Here is a 15,397-nt window from a genome sequence, read left to right on the forward strand (position 1 = left end):
AGTCCGATAACATTCTTCTTTGCAAATATACAGGGTCTAAAGCCAGCAACAAACAACAAAATACCTTTCATCCGTGGACTGCTTGCAGAGGCAAAGGCAATGTTCGCGGCTTTCACTGAGACCCACATAAAGGATCACTTGGACAACGAAATATGGATCCCAGGTTACAACCTATACAGATGTGACAGAGTGAACAGGCAAAAGGGGGGGGTTGGCCAGTACATTGCAGAGTCACTTGTTTGCACAGAACTGCTAAATGTCTCAAATGATGTAGTGGAAGTTTTAGCAGTAAAGGTCGAGAACCAAAACCTAGTCATTGTGAATGTCTACAAGCCTCCGGATGCAACATCCCAGCAATTCCAGGAACAGCTGTTAAAAATTGACCACTGTCTGGAAAACCTTCCAGCTCCTGCACCCAACATCTTGCTCCTGGGGGATTTCAACTTAAGGCACCTAAAATGGAGGAATATAGAAAATAATATTGTTGCAGTAATAACACCAGGAGGCAGCTCTGATGAAAACTCACACTCACGCGAGCTTTTAAATCTCTGCACAAAATTCAATTTAAACCAGCAAATAATAGAGCCTACTAGACTGGAGAATACACTAGACCTCATCTTCACTAACAATGATGATCTGATAAGAAATATCACCATATCAAAAACAATATACTCAGATCACAACATAATTGAGGTTCAGTCATGTATGGGCGGAGCCCCAGACCGACATAATGAGATTAGTCACGAGGGAGCATTCACCAAATTCAACTTCAATAACAAAAACATAAAGTGGGACCAAGTAAACCAAGTCCTAACCGATATAAGCTGGGAAGATATACTAAGCAACACAGACCCCAACTTATGCCTAGAACAGATTAACTCGGTGGCACTCGATGTATGCACAAGGCTTATTCCTCTAAGAAAAAGGAGGAGTAGATGTAAAACAGAAAGAGACAGGCGCTCCCTTTACAGGCGACGGAAAAGAATAACAGAGCGGCTAAAAGAGGTCAATATATCTGAAATGCGTAGGGAGACACTGGTCAGAGAAATAGCAAGCATCGAACTTAAGCTAAAAGAATCCTTTAGGAGTCAGGAATCGCGGGAAGAACTAAAAGCCATAAATGAAATCGAAAGAAACCCAAAGTATTTCTTCTCCTATGCCAAATCAAAATCGAGAACAACGTCCAGTATTGGGCCCCTACTTAAACAAGATGGGTCCTACACAGATGACAGCAAGGAAATGAGTGAGCTACTCAAGTCCCAATATGACTCAGTTTTTAGCAAGCCGCTAACCAGACTGAGAGTCGAAGATCAAAATGAATTTTTTAGGAGAGAGCCACAAAATTTGATTAACACAAGCCTATCCGATGTTATCCTGACGCCAAATGACTTCGAACAGGCGATAAATGACATGCCCATGCACTCTGCCCCAGGGCCAGACTCATGGAACTCTGTGTTCATCAAGAACTGCAAGAAGCCCCTATCACGAGCCTTTTCCATCCTATGGAGAGGGAGCATGGACACGGGGGTCGTCCCACAGTTACTAAAAACAACAGACATAGCCCCACTCCACAAAGGGGGCAGTAAAGCAACAGCAAAGAACTACAGATCAATAGCACTAACATCCCATATCATAAAAATCTTTGAAAGGGTCCTAAGAAGCAAGATCACCACGCATCTAGAAACCCATCAGTTACACAACCCAGGGCAACATGGGTTTAGAACAGGTCGCTCCTGTCTGTCTCAACTATTGGACCACTACGACAAGGTCCTAAATGCACTAGAAGACAAAAAGAATGCAGATGTAATATATACAGACTTTGCAAAAGCCTTCGACAAGTGTGACCATGGCGTAATAGCGCACAAAATGCGTGCTAAAGGAATAACAGGAAAAGTCGGTCGATGGATCTATAATTTCCTCACTAACAGAACACAGAGAGTAGTCGTCAACAGAGTAAAGTCCGAGGCAGCTACGGTGAAAAGCTCTGTTCCACAAGGCACAGTACTCGCTCCCATCTTGTTCCTCATCCTTATATCCGACATAGACAAGGATGTCAGCCACAGCACCGTGTCTTCCTTTGCAGATGACACCCGAATCTGCATGACAGTGTCTTCCATTGCAGACACTGCAAAGCTCCAGGCAGACATCAACCAAATCTTTCAGTGGGCTGCAGAAAACAATATGAAGTTCAACGATGAGAAATTTCAATTACTCAGATATGGTAAACATGAGGAAATTAAATCTTCATCAGAGTACAAAACAAATTTTGGCCACAAAATAGAGCGAAACACCAACGTCAAAGACCTGGGAGTGATCATGTCGGAGGATCTCACCTTCAAGGACCATAACATTGTATCAATCGCATCTGCTAGAAAAATGACAGGATGGATAATGAGAACCTTCAAAACTAGGGAGGCCAAGCCCATGATGACACTCTTCAGGTCACTTGTTCTATCTAGGCTGGAATATTGCTGCACACTAACAGCACCTTTCAAGGCAGGTGAAATTGCCGACCTAGAAAGTGTACAGAGAACTTTCACGGCGCGCATAACGGAGATAAAACACCTCAATTATTGGGAGCGCTTGAGGTTCCTAAACCTGTATTCCCTGGAACGCAGGAGGGAGAGATACATGATTATATACACCTGGAAAATCCTAGAGGGACTAGTACCGAACTTGCACACGAAAATCACTCACTACGAAAGCAAAAGACTTGGCAGACGATGCACCATCCCCCCAATGAAAAGCAGGGGTGTCACTAGCACGTTAAGAGACCATACAATAAGTGTCAGGGGCCCGAGACTGTTCAACTGCCTCCCAGCACACATAAGGGGGATTACCAACAGACCCCTGGCAGTCTTCAAGCTGGCACTGGACAAGCACCTAAAGTCAGTTCCGGATCAGCCGGGCTGTGGCTCGTATGTTGGTTTGCGTGCAGCCAGCAGCAACAGCCTGGTTGATCAGGCTCTGATCCACCAGGAGGCCTGGTCTCAGACCGGGCCGCGGGGGCGTTGACCCCCGGAACTCTCTCCAGGTAAACTCCAGGTAAACAGTCGATGGCCTCCACTCCAAACCAACAGATACAGATACTAATGCAGGAAAAAAAATCCCCCCCCAGTACCAACAATACCACCAGTCCGATGACATTCTTTTTTGCAAATATACAGGGTCTAAAGCCAGCAACAAACAACAAAATACCTTTCATCCGTGGACTGCTTGCAGAGGCAAAGACAATGTTCGCGGCTTTCACTGAGACCCACATAAAGGATCACTTGGACAACGAAATATGGATCCCAGGTTACACCCTATAAATATGTGACAGAGTGAACAGGCAAAAGGGGGGGGGGGTTGGCCTGTACATTGCAGAGTCACTTGTTTGCACAGAACTGCTAAATGCCTCAAATGATGTAGTGGAAGTTTTAGCAGTAAAGATCGAGAACCAAAACCTAGTCATTGTCGTAGTCTACAAGCCTCCGGATGCAACATCCCAGCAATTCCAGGAACAGCTGTTAAAAATTGACCACTGCCTGGAAAATCTTCCAGCTCCTGCACCCAACATCTTGCTCCTGGGGGATTTCAACTTAAGGCACCTAAAATGGAGGAATATAGAAAATAATATTGTTGCAGTAATAACACCAGGAGGCAGCGCTAATGAAAACTCACACTCACACGAGCTTTTAAATCTCTGCACAATATTCAATTTAAACCAGCAAATAATAGAGCCTACTAGACTGGAGAATACACTAGACCTCATCTTCACTAACAATGATGATCTGATAAGAAATGTCACCATATCAAAAACAATATACTCAGATCACAACATAATTGAGGTTCAGACATGTATGCGTGGAGCCCCAGACCGACATAATGAGACTAGTCACGAGGGAGCATTCACCAAATTCATCTTCAATAACAAAAACATAAAGTGGGACCAAGTAAACCAAGTCCTAACCGATATAAGCTGAGAAGATATACTAAGCAACACAGACCCCAACTTATGCCTAGAACAGATTAACTTGGTGGCACTCGATGTATGCACAAGGCTTATTCCTCTAAGAAAAAGGAGGAGTAGATGTAAAATAGAAAGAGACAGGCGCTCCCTTTACAGGCGACGGAAAAGAATAACAGAGCGGCTAAAAGAGGTCAATATATCTGAAATGCGTAGGGAGACACTGGTCAGAGAAATAGCAAGCATCGAACTCAAGCTAAAGGAATCGTATAGGAGTCAGGAATCGCGGGAAGAACTAAAAGCCATAAATGAAATCGAAAGAAACCCAAAGTATTTCTTCTCCTATGCCAAATCAAAGTCGAGAACAACATCCAGTATTGGCCACCTACTTAAACAAGATAGGTCCTACACAGATGACAGCAAGGAAATGAGTGAGCTACTCAAGTCCCAATATGACTCAGTTTTTAGCAAGCCGCTAACCAGATTGAGAGTCGAAGATCAAAATGAATTTTTTATGAGAGAGCCACAAAATTTGGTTAACACAAGCCTATCCGATGTTATCCTGACGCCAAATGACTTCGAACAGGCGATAAATGACATGCCCATGCACTCTGCCCCAGGGCCAGACTCATGGAACTCCGTGTTCATCAAGAACTGCAAGAAGCACCTATCACGAGCCTTTTCCATCCTATGGAGAGGGAGCATGGACACGGGGGTCGTCCCACAGTTACTAAAAACAATAGACATAGCCCCACTCCACAAAGGGGGCAGTAAAGCAACAGCAAAGAACTACAGACCGATAGCACTAACATCCCATATAATAAAATCTTTGAAAGGGTCCTAAGAAACAAGATCACCACCCATCTAGAAACCCATCAGTTACACAACCCAGGGCAACATGGGTTTAGAACAGGTCGCTCCTGTCTGTCTCAACTATTGGATCACTACGACAAGGTCCTAAATGCACTAGAAGATAAAAAGAATGCAGATGTAATATATACAGACTTTGCAAAAGCCTTCGACAAGTGTGACCATGGCGTAATAGCGCACAAAATGCGTGCTAAAGGAATAACAGGAAAAGTCGGTCGATGGATCTATAATTTCCTCACTAACAGAACACAGAGAGTAGTCGTCAACAGTAAAGTCCGAGGCAGCTACGGTGAAAAGCTCTGTTCCACAAGGCACAGTACTCGCTCCCATCTTGTTCCTCATCCTCATATCCGACATAGACAAGGATGTCAGCCACAGCACCGTGTCTTCCTTTGCAGATGACATCCGAATCTGCATGACAGTGTCTTCCATTGGAGACACTGCAAGGCTCCAGACGGACATCAACCGAATCTTTCAGTGAGCTGCAGAAAACAATATGAAGTTCAACGATGAGAAATTTCAATTACTCAGATATGGTAAACACGAGGAAATTAAATCTTCATCAGAGTACAAAACAAATTCTGGCCACAAAATAGAGCGAAACACCAACGTCAAAGACCTGGGAGTGATCATGTCGGAGGATCTCACCTTCAAGGACCATAACATTGTATCAATCGCATCTGCTAGAAAAATGACAGGATGGATAATGAGAACCTTCAAAACTAGGAAGGCCAAGCCCATGATGACACTCTTCAGGTCACTTGTTCTATCTAGGCTGGAATATTGCTGCACACTAACAGCACCTTTCAAGGCAGGTGAAATTGCTGACCTAGAAAATGTACAGAGAACCTTCACGGCGCGCATAACGGAGATAAAACACCTCAATTACTGGGAGCGCTTGAGGTTTCTAAACCTGTATTCCCTGGAATGCAGGAGGGAGAGATACATGATTATATACACCTGGAAAATCCTAGAGGGACTAGTACCGAACTTGCACACGAAAATCACTCACTACGAAAGCAAAAGACTTGGCAGACGATGCACCATCCCCCCAATGAAAAGCAGGGGTGTCACTAGCACGTTAAGAGACCATACAATAAGTGTCAGGGGCCCGAGACTGTTCAACTGCCTCCCAGCACACATAAGGGGGATTACCAACAGACCCCTGGCAGTCTTCAAGCTGGCACTAGACAAGCACCTAAAGTCAGTTCCTGATCAGCCGGGCTGTGGCTCGTACGTTGGTTTGCGTGCAGCCAGCAGCAACAGCCTGGTTGATCAGGGGCTGATCCACCAGGAGGCCTGGTCACAGACCGGGCCGCTGGGGCGTTGACCCCCGAAACTCTCTCCAGGTAAAACTCCAGGTAAACTATGTAAGACAATTGAAATCACCTAAAACTTGTGTAATTGTACCTAAATGGTAATCAAGGACCCTAATGGAAATAAGTCACTTTGAATTTATCGGGAGGTAATTAACACCATTTATGATAATTGTACTTGTGTACCCATGCCTAAATAAGCTTACTTATTAAACAAACTTATGCCCAAGGACCCTAATAGAAATAAGTTACTTTGTTATTATTATTATTATTATTATTATTAAAGATTCGCCGGTATTCTCCCGGCCCGGGCCTTTTCCAAGTGGTGGCCCGGCCTTGGCTCCCTCTTTAGGGAGTGTCTGAGACCTAAGTCTCCCATGGGAGGAGCCACAAGTACCTCCTCATCTTTGGGACCAACTGTCCCCAGGCCTAGCCACAAGCTAGGCCTCTCTGGTCTGCCATCCCCGCCACAAGGGGGCAAATGGGAATGACAGTCTTATGAGCTAAAGGCTCGGGCTCAGGCACCTACCCTACCCTAGAAGGGTTAGGCATGGTGTCGATCAGTTACTTTGTCTGACTTTTCTGGGTTATTTTAGCCAATCTACACATGTGCTGTTATATATGAAATATTTATGTAACTGTATTTATGTGTACCTATACCTGAACAAACTTACTAACTTATCTAACTTAAATTCAAATTCAAAGTTTATTCTCTATAAAGATTACAATGTTGAATTTACAGAATTTGGTTGTTGTGTGGTTTACATGTAGTTAAATAATGATTACAGAGTGTACCACTAGAACGCCTAGCATGGCTAGGCATTTCGGGCAGACTTAGTTTAATTCTTTATTTTAAAATATTACAAATTATGATGTAAGATAAGATAAGATAAGATAAGATTTTGTTCGGTTTTTTAACCCCGGAGGGTTAGCCACCCAGGATAACCCAAGAAAGTCAGTGCGTCATCGAGTTTAAGTTTAATATGTTTATTATGCACCCCATACCCATCCTGTGGGCGGTAGTCAAAAGATTACAGAGGTACATAATGGGTCCAGGGACTTGGCCTCAAAGTTTTGATAGCTGAGCAAGTTACAGAGGTAATGAATTCACAATTTACAAAGGTAATGAACTCACAATTTACAAAGGTAATGAACTCCAGGTAGGTCTAGTCACAATCATGACAAGTTACAAAGGTATTTACAGATTACAGAGGTACACAATGGGTCCAGGGACCGGGCTCCAAAGTTTTGATGGCTGAACTAGGTACAAGGTAATGAACTCACAAGTTACAAAGGTAATGAATCATCGAGGACTGTCTAACTTATTTCCATTGGGGTCCTTAATCTTGTCCCCCAGGATGCGACCCACACCAGTCGACTAACACCCAGGTACCTATTTGCTGCTAGGTGAACAGTTCCACAGGTGTAAGGAAACGTGTCGAAATGTTTCCACCCGCCGGGAATCGAACCCGGACCCTCCGTGTGTGAAGCGGGAGCTTTAGCCACCTGGCTCACAACTGGGCTCTATTTGATCTAAGTTGGGAATTTAATGTTCCCATTTCTATTTCCGGGAACAACTTTATGTACTTTTTAATTCCTGCTAAGATTTGGCTGACATTTTTCCCCCGACTCCCATGTGGAAGGCCATAATAAAGCGCCAGCTACGGTGGTCCTGAATAACCCCAACAGCAACCTTAAGGTCCATTGTTCCCACTTACCTAGTTACCTACGTACTTACCTAGTTACATACCAATGGCTAGCGCACTCAACTCACACACTGAGGTCCACGGATCGATCCCCCGATACGGCTGAAAAACATTACGACGTGTTTCCATGTGACACCTGCCCCAGTTCACCCATCAGTAAAATAGGTACCTGGGTATTAGTGGATTGGTGTGGGTCGCATCCTGGGACAAAATTGACCTAATTTGCGGGAAATGCTCAGCATAACAAGTGGTTTTCTATATAGTAGTATGTCATTGATGTCAGCTATGGTGCTGTATAATCCTACGGGTTTAGCGCTTCTCCTTTATAATAATAATCATGTCAGCTATGGTCTATATACCTTGTACATGTAGAAAATAAAGGTTTATTATTATTATTATTATTATTATTATTATTATTATTATTATTATTATTATGAATGAAGCTACAGAAAGGAAGAGTGATTTCTTGTATAGCTAACATACATGTACCTATTACTGTAACCTGTATAATCCTACGGGTTTATTGCTCCCCCGTGATTATAATAATTACTGTAACATACCTATTACTGTGATCTGATCCTCTTTCATGTTACTGTAAATAACCCGGTATATCTCCTTTTATTGTAACTGCGTTTCACATAGTTACTTATATTTTTAACTTTTAGGGTTTAAATAATAAGATACTACAAGAACCCCAGGGAAAATATGTAGTCACTTTGACTATTTTGGGTGGTTACCCCGGAGGGTAATCTACACATATGCTGCTGTGTATGATAATTTATGTAACCATATTTATGTGTACCTGTACCTGAATAAACTTGCCTACTTACTTGCCTACCTAGATGCCTAACTACCTACTTACCTACCTACTTTCCTACCTACCCACTTACCTAGTTGCCTACCTACTTACCTACCTACCTGAAGAAGAACAAGACTTGCCCATACATAACACCTCATGCTGGGTTCCACTCACTCATCAAGGAAGGTTCCTTGATGCTACTGAGGGACTCTTGATCTTAGAAACTGGACCCATGCTCCAATTCTTTAATCAAGTCTTTCATTTCCACCAGGCACTGTATGACCCCTAGGGGCTTAGTCCTCCATTATTATTAGTAGTAGTACGGTGGACCCCCGACTTACGATATTAATTCATTCCAGAAGTCTGTTCAGGTGCCGTTACCGAACGAATTTGTTCCCATAAGGAATATTGTAAATTAGATTAGTCCGTTTCAGACCCCCAAAAATGCACGTACAAAAGCACTTACAAAAATACACTTACATAATTGTTCGAGTTGGGAGCTGATTGTGAGGTGGGGGTCCACTGTAGTAGTATACGTATTAGTATGTATTATTAGTATTAATATTATTAGTGGAATTAGCAATAGTATGAGTAGTAGTAGTTATAGTATTAGTAGTAGTAGTGTTAGTATTAGCAGTATTAATATTAGTACATGGAGCAAAACAGAATGACTTCAAGAGTGTATCAGTCTGTAGTGGAAGGAAGGCGGGGTAGGGGTCGGCCTAGGAAAGGTTGGAGGGAGGGGGTAAAGGAGGTTTTGTGTGCGAGGGGCTTGGACTTCCAGCAGGCGTGCGTGAGCGTGTTTGATAGGAGTGAATGGAGACGAATGGTTTTTAATACTTGACGTGCTGTTGGAGTGTGAGCAAAGTAACATTTATGAAGGGGTTCAGGGAAACCGGCAGGCCGGACTTGAGTCCTGGAGATGGGAAGTACAGTGTCTGCACTCTGAAGGAGGGGTGTTAATGTTGCAGTTTAAAAACTGTAGTGTAAGGCACCCTTCTGGCAAGACAGTGATGGAGTGAATGATGGTGAAAGTTTTTCTTTTTCGGGCCACCCTGCCTTGGTGGGAATCGGCCAGTGTGATAATAAAAAAAAAAAATAATTAGTAATATAGTTTTTGTGTTAACAGAACATGCTACCATTAATATGTTCCTCACTGTGCATATGTCACTAAATCAAGAGGGTGCCTTGATATAAGGTAGGGCTTTTAACCTAAGGAATTGACTCTTCGAGGTGGGTGCCCTGATGGTGTCAGGAATCGAATCTACTCTTCCCTTTCTCATGTTAAACTGGATTACTTTCCATTCTCAAGGTTCTTTATGACCCAATGTGTTTGGCATGTCCCCTTCATTATAATCATCCTGACAGAATTGTTAATTTTTATTTTATTTATTTATTTTTTATTTGGACATGATACATAGTTGTAGTAGTATCATAAACTAAATGGAACCTTTACTTTTCAGAATAAGAAGGTGTATGTTTTATAGTAAATTAATTCCTGAGTTAAGAGCCATGATTACTGCACTGGGAAGAGGAGGAAGATTTTTTCCCCTGTGTTTGTCTCGGGTCAGCCTCAGGACCATGTGTACATCTGGCAAGACTGAGAGCACATCTCAAGAAGGTACTGGACTTTGATTTAAGCTGTCCTATACCTTCAAATTCCTTTAAATATGGGAGGGGCCTTAATGCTGGTGAAGGGGGTTTTGATCCACAAAAGTGAAGCTATCCTCTCTTTCCTTGGATTGAATCTCATTGCTTTCTATATCCGAGGCACTGACTCTTACAGTTTTAGCACTTTCCCCTAAATATCGAATTCAGTGTCAACTTTTATTTCCAAGAATTACAGGGTGATGACAGAGCTCTGGGATGACATATTTTTCTTTAATTTGTTTATTTTTGTGGACAGACTAAAACTTGAATGGTAAACCTTCAAGTTAAAGGACTGTTAGGAAAGGGGTAAAGCAGGTGGCTGATAATGCCATTTATGGTAGATAGAGATGACATTTTTTTGCTGTTATCATAACATTAACAGATAATTCTACAGCAACAGACTTTCCCATTGGTTCTGAATTATTGGCCCAATAGATTTTGTCTTGCATTTCTGAAGTCTGTTAACTCAAGGGTTTATAAGTTACAGTACTTAATACAAACGAGTATTTGAATATGGATTATAAAATATAGCTAATTTAAATTTTGTGGGACAATTCAGCATGAATAATTCATATACATAATCAAGTGGTTAAGGTCATTGCTTCTTAGAGTAGACCACTACTAGGTCATGAGCCACAAATTGCCAGACCACAGCATCACTGGTCTGCTGTGAGCTGTATAAAATAAGACTCAGGGTTATCTTTCACATTGGTAAAGGTTAGGCATTTTAAAAGGCTTATCACATAAATGTACAGTAAACCCTCTAATGGACTAAGAGGGAGGAGGGGGGTGTACAATACTGCCAAATGTCCAAATTATGAAATTACTTTTTTATGATTGAATTATAAAATTAATTTTTCATGATTGTCTGTTTAGCTTTTGACCTAAAGGACATGGCCTGCTGGTTCAGAAGACAACCAGACACTTAAGAATATGGATCTTTTAACCTATAGTATTCCAGTATTGCAGGATACTATATTATACTGCTTTACATATAATTTTTTTTTTTTATTATTATCACACTGGCCGATTCCCACCAAGGCAGGGTGGCCCGAAAAAGAAAAACTTTCACCATCATTCACTCCATCACTGTCTTGCCAGAAGGGTGCTTTACACTACAGTTTTTAAACTGCAACATTAACACCCCTCCTTCAGAGTGCAGGCACTGTACTTCCCATCTCCAGGACTCAAGTCCGGCCTGCCGGTTTCCCTGAACCCCTTCATAAGTGTTACTTTGCTCACACTCCAACAGCACGTCAAGTATTAAAAACCATTTGTCTCCATTCACTCCTATCAAACACGCTCACGCATGCCTGCTGGAAGTCCAAGCCCCTCGCACACAAAACCTCCTTTACCCCCTCCCTCCAACCTTTCCTAGGCCGACCCCTACCCCGCCTTCCTTCCACTACAGACTGATACACTCTTGAAGTCATTCTGTTTCGCTCCATTCTCTCTACATGTCCAAACCACCTCAACAACCCTTCCTCAGCCCTCTGGACAACAGTTTTGGTAATCCTGCACCTCCTCCTAACTTCCAAACTACGAATTCTCTTCATTATATTCACACCACACATTGCCCTTAGACATGACATCTCCACTGCCTCCAGCCTTCTCCTCGCTGCAACATTCATCACCCATGCTTCACACCCAAGGACAAAGTTCTTTGTCTCCACAGACTCCTAAGTGCACCATTCACCCTTTTCCCCTCATCAATTCTATGATTCACCTCATCTTTCATAGACCCATCCGCTGACACGTCCACTCCCAAATATCTGAATACATTCACCTCCTCCATACTCTCTCCCTCTAATCTGATATCCAATCTTTCATCACCTAATCTTTTTGTTATCCTCATAACCTTATTCTTTCCTGTATTCACTTTTAATTTTCTTCTTTTGCATACCCTACCAAATTCATCCACCAATCTCTGCAACTTCTCTTCAGAATCTCCCAAGAGCACAGTGTCATCAGCAAAGAGCAACTGTGACAACTCCCACTTTGTGTGTGATTCTTTATCTTTTAACTCCACGCCTCATGCCAAGACCCTCGCATTTACTTCTCTTACAACCCTATCTATAAATATATTAAACAACCACGGTGACATCACACATCCCTGTCTAAGGTCTACTTTTACTGGGAAATAATTTCCCTCTTTCCTACATACTCTAACTTGAGCCTCACTATCCTCGTAAAAACTCTTCACTGCTTTCAGTAACCTACCTCCTATACTATACACCTGCAACATCTGCCACATTGCCCCCTTATCCACCCTGTCATATGCCTTTTCCATATCCATAAATGCCACAAAGACCTCTTTAGCCTTATCTAAATACTGTTCACTTATATGTTTCACTGTAAACACCTGGTCCACACACCCCCTACCTTTCCTAAAGCCTCCTTGTTCATCTGCTATCCTATTCTCCGTCTTACTCTTAATTCTTTCAATAATAACTCTACCATACACTTTACCAGGTGTACTCAACAGACTTATCCCCCTATAATTTTTGCACTCTCTTTTGTCCCCTTTGCCTTTATACAAAGGAACTATGCATGCTCTCTGCCAATCCCTAGGTACCTTACCCTCATCCATACATTTATTAAATAATTGCACCAACCACTCCAAAACTATATCCCCACCTGCTTTTAACATTTCTATCTTTATCCCATCAATCCCAGCTGCCTTACCCCCTTTCATTTTACCTACTGCCTCACGAACTTCCCCCACATCTCACCCACTCTCTCATTTGCTCTCTTTTATGTAATTTATAGTAATTTTACTTTTTTTATGATGATAAATTAGACACATGTGCAACTCTTGGGTATCTTTATTGAGGAAACATTTCGCCACACAGTGGCTTCATCAGTCCATACAAAGGAGAAACTTGAAAAACAGGAGGAGAATGAGGTAATCAGTCCCTCAGCCTTGAGTCGATGTGGTCAGTCCATCAATCTTGAATAGAATACGGCAAATGAGCGGAGAAGCAGCTTATAAACCGTAGACAGGAGAGGTGCAGCAGTCGTAGGTTGTGTCACATTTGTCCAATGTGGAAGTAGGTCCTGCCCAAGGGTTAGGCAAGCGAAGAATTCCCAAGTATTAAGATCCCAAGAAGTTGCAGTGTCTGACAGGATTGTTGATGAATGGTTCACAGAACCGACACATTGATAAATTTGACACATGTTGCAACTTTTTTTTATGGTGGAGGGATGATGTATAAACTTCCAAGATTGATAGTAGTGGTTCAGAATAACTATTCTGGATCAGAGGAGCTGTAAAGCTCCACCAGCATCTACACTGAACTTCAGAACATAGTCTGTTAGTTTGACCTTGTTTCTATGGATATGATACACTGTTCCTTAACACCATATTCCTTGCATACTTGTGCTACTGAGATGCCAAACTCAACCACTTTTAAAAGCTGAAATTTCTGCTTAACAGTGAGAACCATATGTTTCCTCTTGGCACCACCACTTGCCTTAGAAGACACACCATACTTCACCCTCACACATGGCATTTTCCCTGCCTCCAACCTCCTCCTGGCTGCAATGTTTGAAACTAATGCTTCACACCCATATGACAGTGCTAGTGCCACGGTCCTTTAGTGCACTACCCTTTTGGCTCCATGGATAAAGTGCTTTGTCTCCACATATGCCTCAGTACACCACCAACCTTTTTCTTTTCTTCTATTCTTTGGTTTACATCATCTTTCATTGACCCATTCACTGACAGGTCCACCCCCAGATGTTTTGTATACGTATATATAATGTGCAATAGAGTATGTATGAATGCTTTGTAGATGAAGTACTTGAAGGATTGGGAAGGGGTGATGTCTGGAATCAGTTGCCATGAATATGTGTCAAGGAGGATGGTAAGTGTGGATTAAAAAGTAGTACAGAGTAAGTTTTGTTGTTTGTTGTACATAGTGAAAATAAGAAACCTGTTAGCTGGACTTGAGTCCTAGAGGTTGGAAGTACAGTGCCTGCACTCTCAAGGAAGGGGTGGAAATATGTTGGAGTTTTTGAACTGTAGTATCGGTGCTCCTCTGGGAAGATAGTGATGGAGTGAGTGATGATGGAAGTGTTTCTTCTTTTTCGGGTTACCCAGCCTTGGTGGGAAATGGCCTTTTTTTTTTTTTTTAAGTAACATGCTTTGAAAAGAATGCCCGCCATTTTGGAAACTTTCTTAAATATGAGCTGAATATATTTGTTACATTTTAGATTGCTGTCAGGGTGAACACTCAAGAATTTTCCTTTGTCTTGTCTTTCAGTGTACAGTGGTACCTTGACTTATGAGTTTAATTCGTTCCATGATCGAGCTCATAACTCAATTTGCTCATGTATCTAATCTAATTTCCTCATTGAAATAAATTGAAATGCAATTAATCCATTCCGGCCCCCAAAAGACAACCCCAGTTTTTTTGTTACAGGTTTTTAAATAAGAAAAATGTGTTTATAAAAAAGAGATAATGTTTGCATTTTTTGCCAGGTCCCAGCAATGTTTTAGAAATGGTGGAGTATATATGAAACTCCTTGAAGCACGGTGTAAGATGAGTGTCACTCCACTCCTGACAATACAGCAGTGGAGTGACATTTGATGATTGTGCACTGCCTTGGCTTTATTTTTCACTGTTACACATAAACATGTCTGTCTATCTGTTTGTTTTTGTCTGTCTATTTGTCTGTCTAGCTCTGTCTATGTTTATCTCTGTCTCTGCTCATCTGTCTTTCTGTCTTCCTGTTTCTCTATTTGTCTCTGTATCAGAGAGAGAGCCACTCATGAACCAACAGGTACTATACACTATGCAGAATCATCACGTCTAATTCCTGAACAAGTGAAAATGTGTATTACTTGCCAGTCATGTTTATTATGCCTTATATCTACAAACGTAGTATAGCACTTTGTCTGGATTTTTTGGATTTTCCTAGGTAATTTACACTATGTACTGTATAACTGTATTTATGTGTACCTGTGAGATAGAGACAGAGATAGACAGACATAGACAGAGACAGAGATAGAGACACAGATAGACAAAGACAAAGATAGATACAGACAGACAGGAGATAGAGACAGCCAAAGCAAATCAGCCAGTCGGCCAGTCAGCTGGCCACC

General features: G+C 42.0%; 1 protein-coding gene across 6 annotated transcripts in view; it reads left to right on the top strand.

The window, feature by feature from the left end:
* Positions 1-7,147: 7,147 nt before the first annotated feature.
* The window catches only part of LOC128688906 (enoyl-CoA hydratase EchA19), a 51,913-nt gene continuing 43,663 nt past the window's right edge, over positions 7,148-15,397 (top strand). Inside the window, exons 1-2 of one of the 6 annotated variants that reach the window (XM_070085515.1) lie at positions 7,148-7,257; positions 10,104-10,261. In XM_070085515.1, the coding sequence (XP_069941616.1) occupies positions 10,117-10,261 (145 nt within the window). In that variant the 5' untranslated portion in view covers positions 7,148-7,257; positions 10,104-10,116. Of the gene's footprint in view, positions 7,258-7,579; positions 7,669-7,693; positions 8,007-8,592; positions 8,917-10,103; positions 10,262-15,397 lie in introns of those variants that run through there. The other 5 variants (XM_070085516.1, XM_070085517.1, XM_070085514.1 and 2 more) reach the window with 5 other exon arrangements.

This window comes from Cherax quadricarinatus, chromosome 16, assembly GCF_038502225.1.
Source record: "Cherax quadricarinatus isolate ZL_2023a chromosome 16, ASM3850222v1, whole genome shotgun sequence".
Classification (NCBI taxonomy): domain Eukaryota; kingdom Metazoa; phylum Arthropoda; class Malacostraca; order Decapoda; family Parastacidae; genus Cherax; species Cherax quadricarinatus.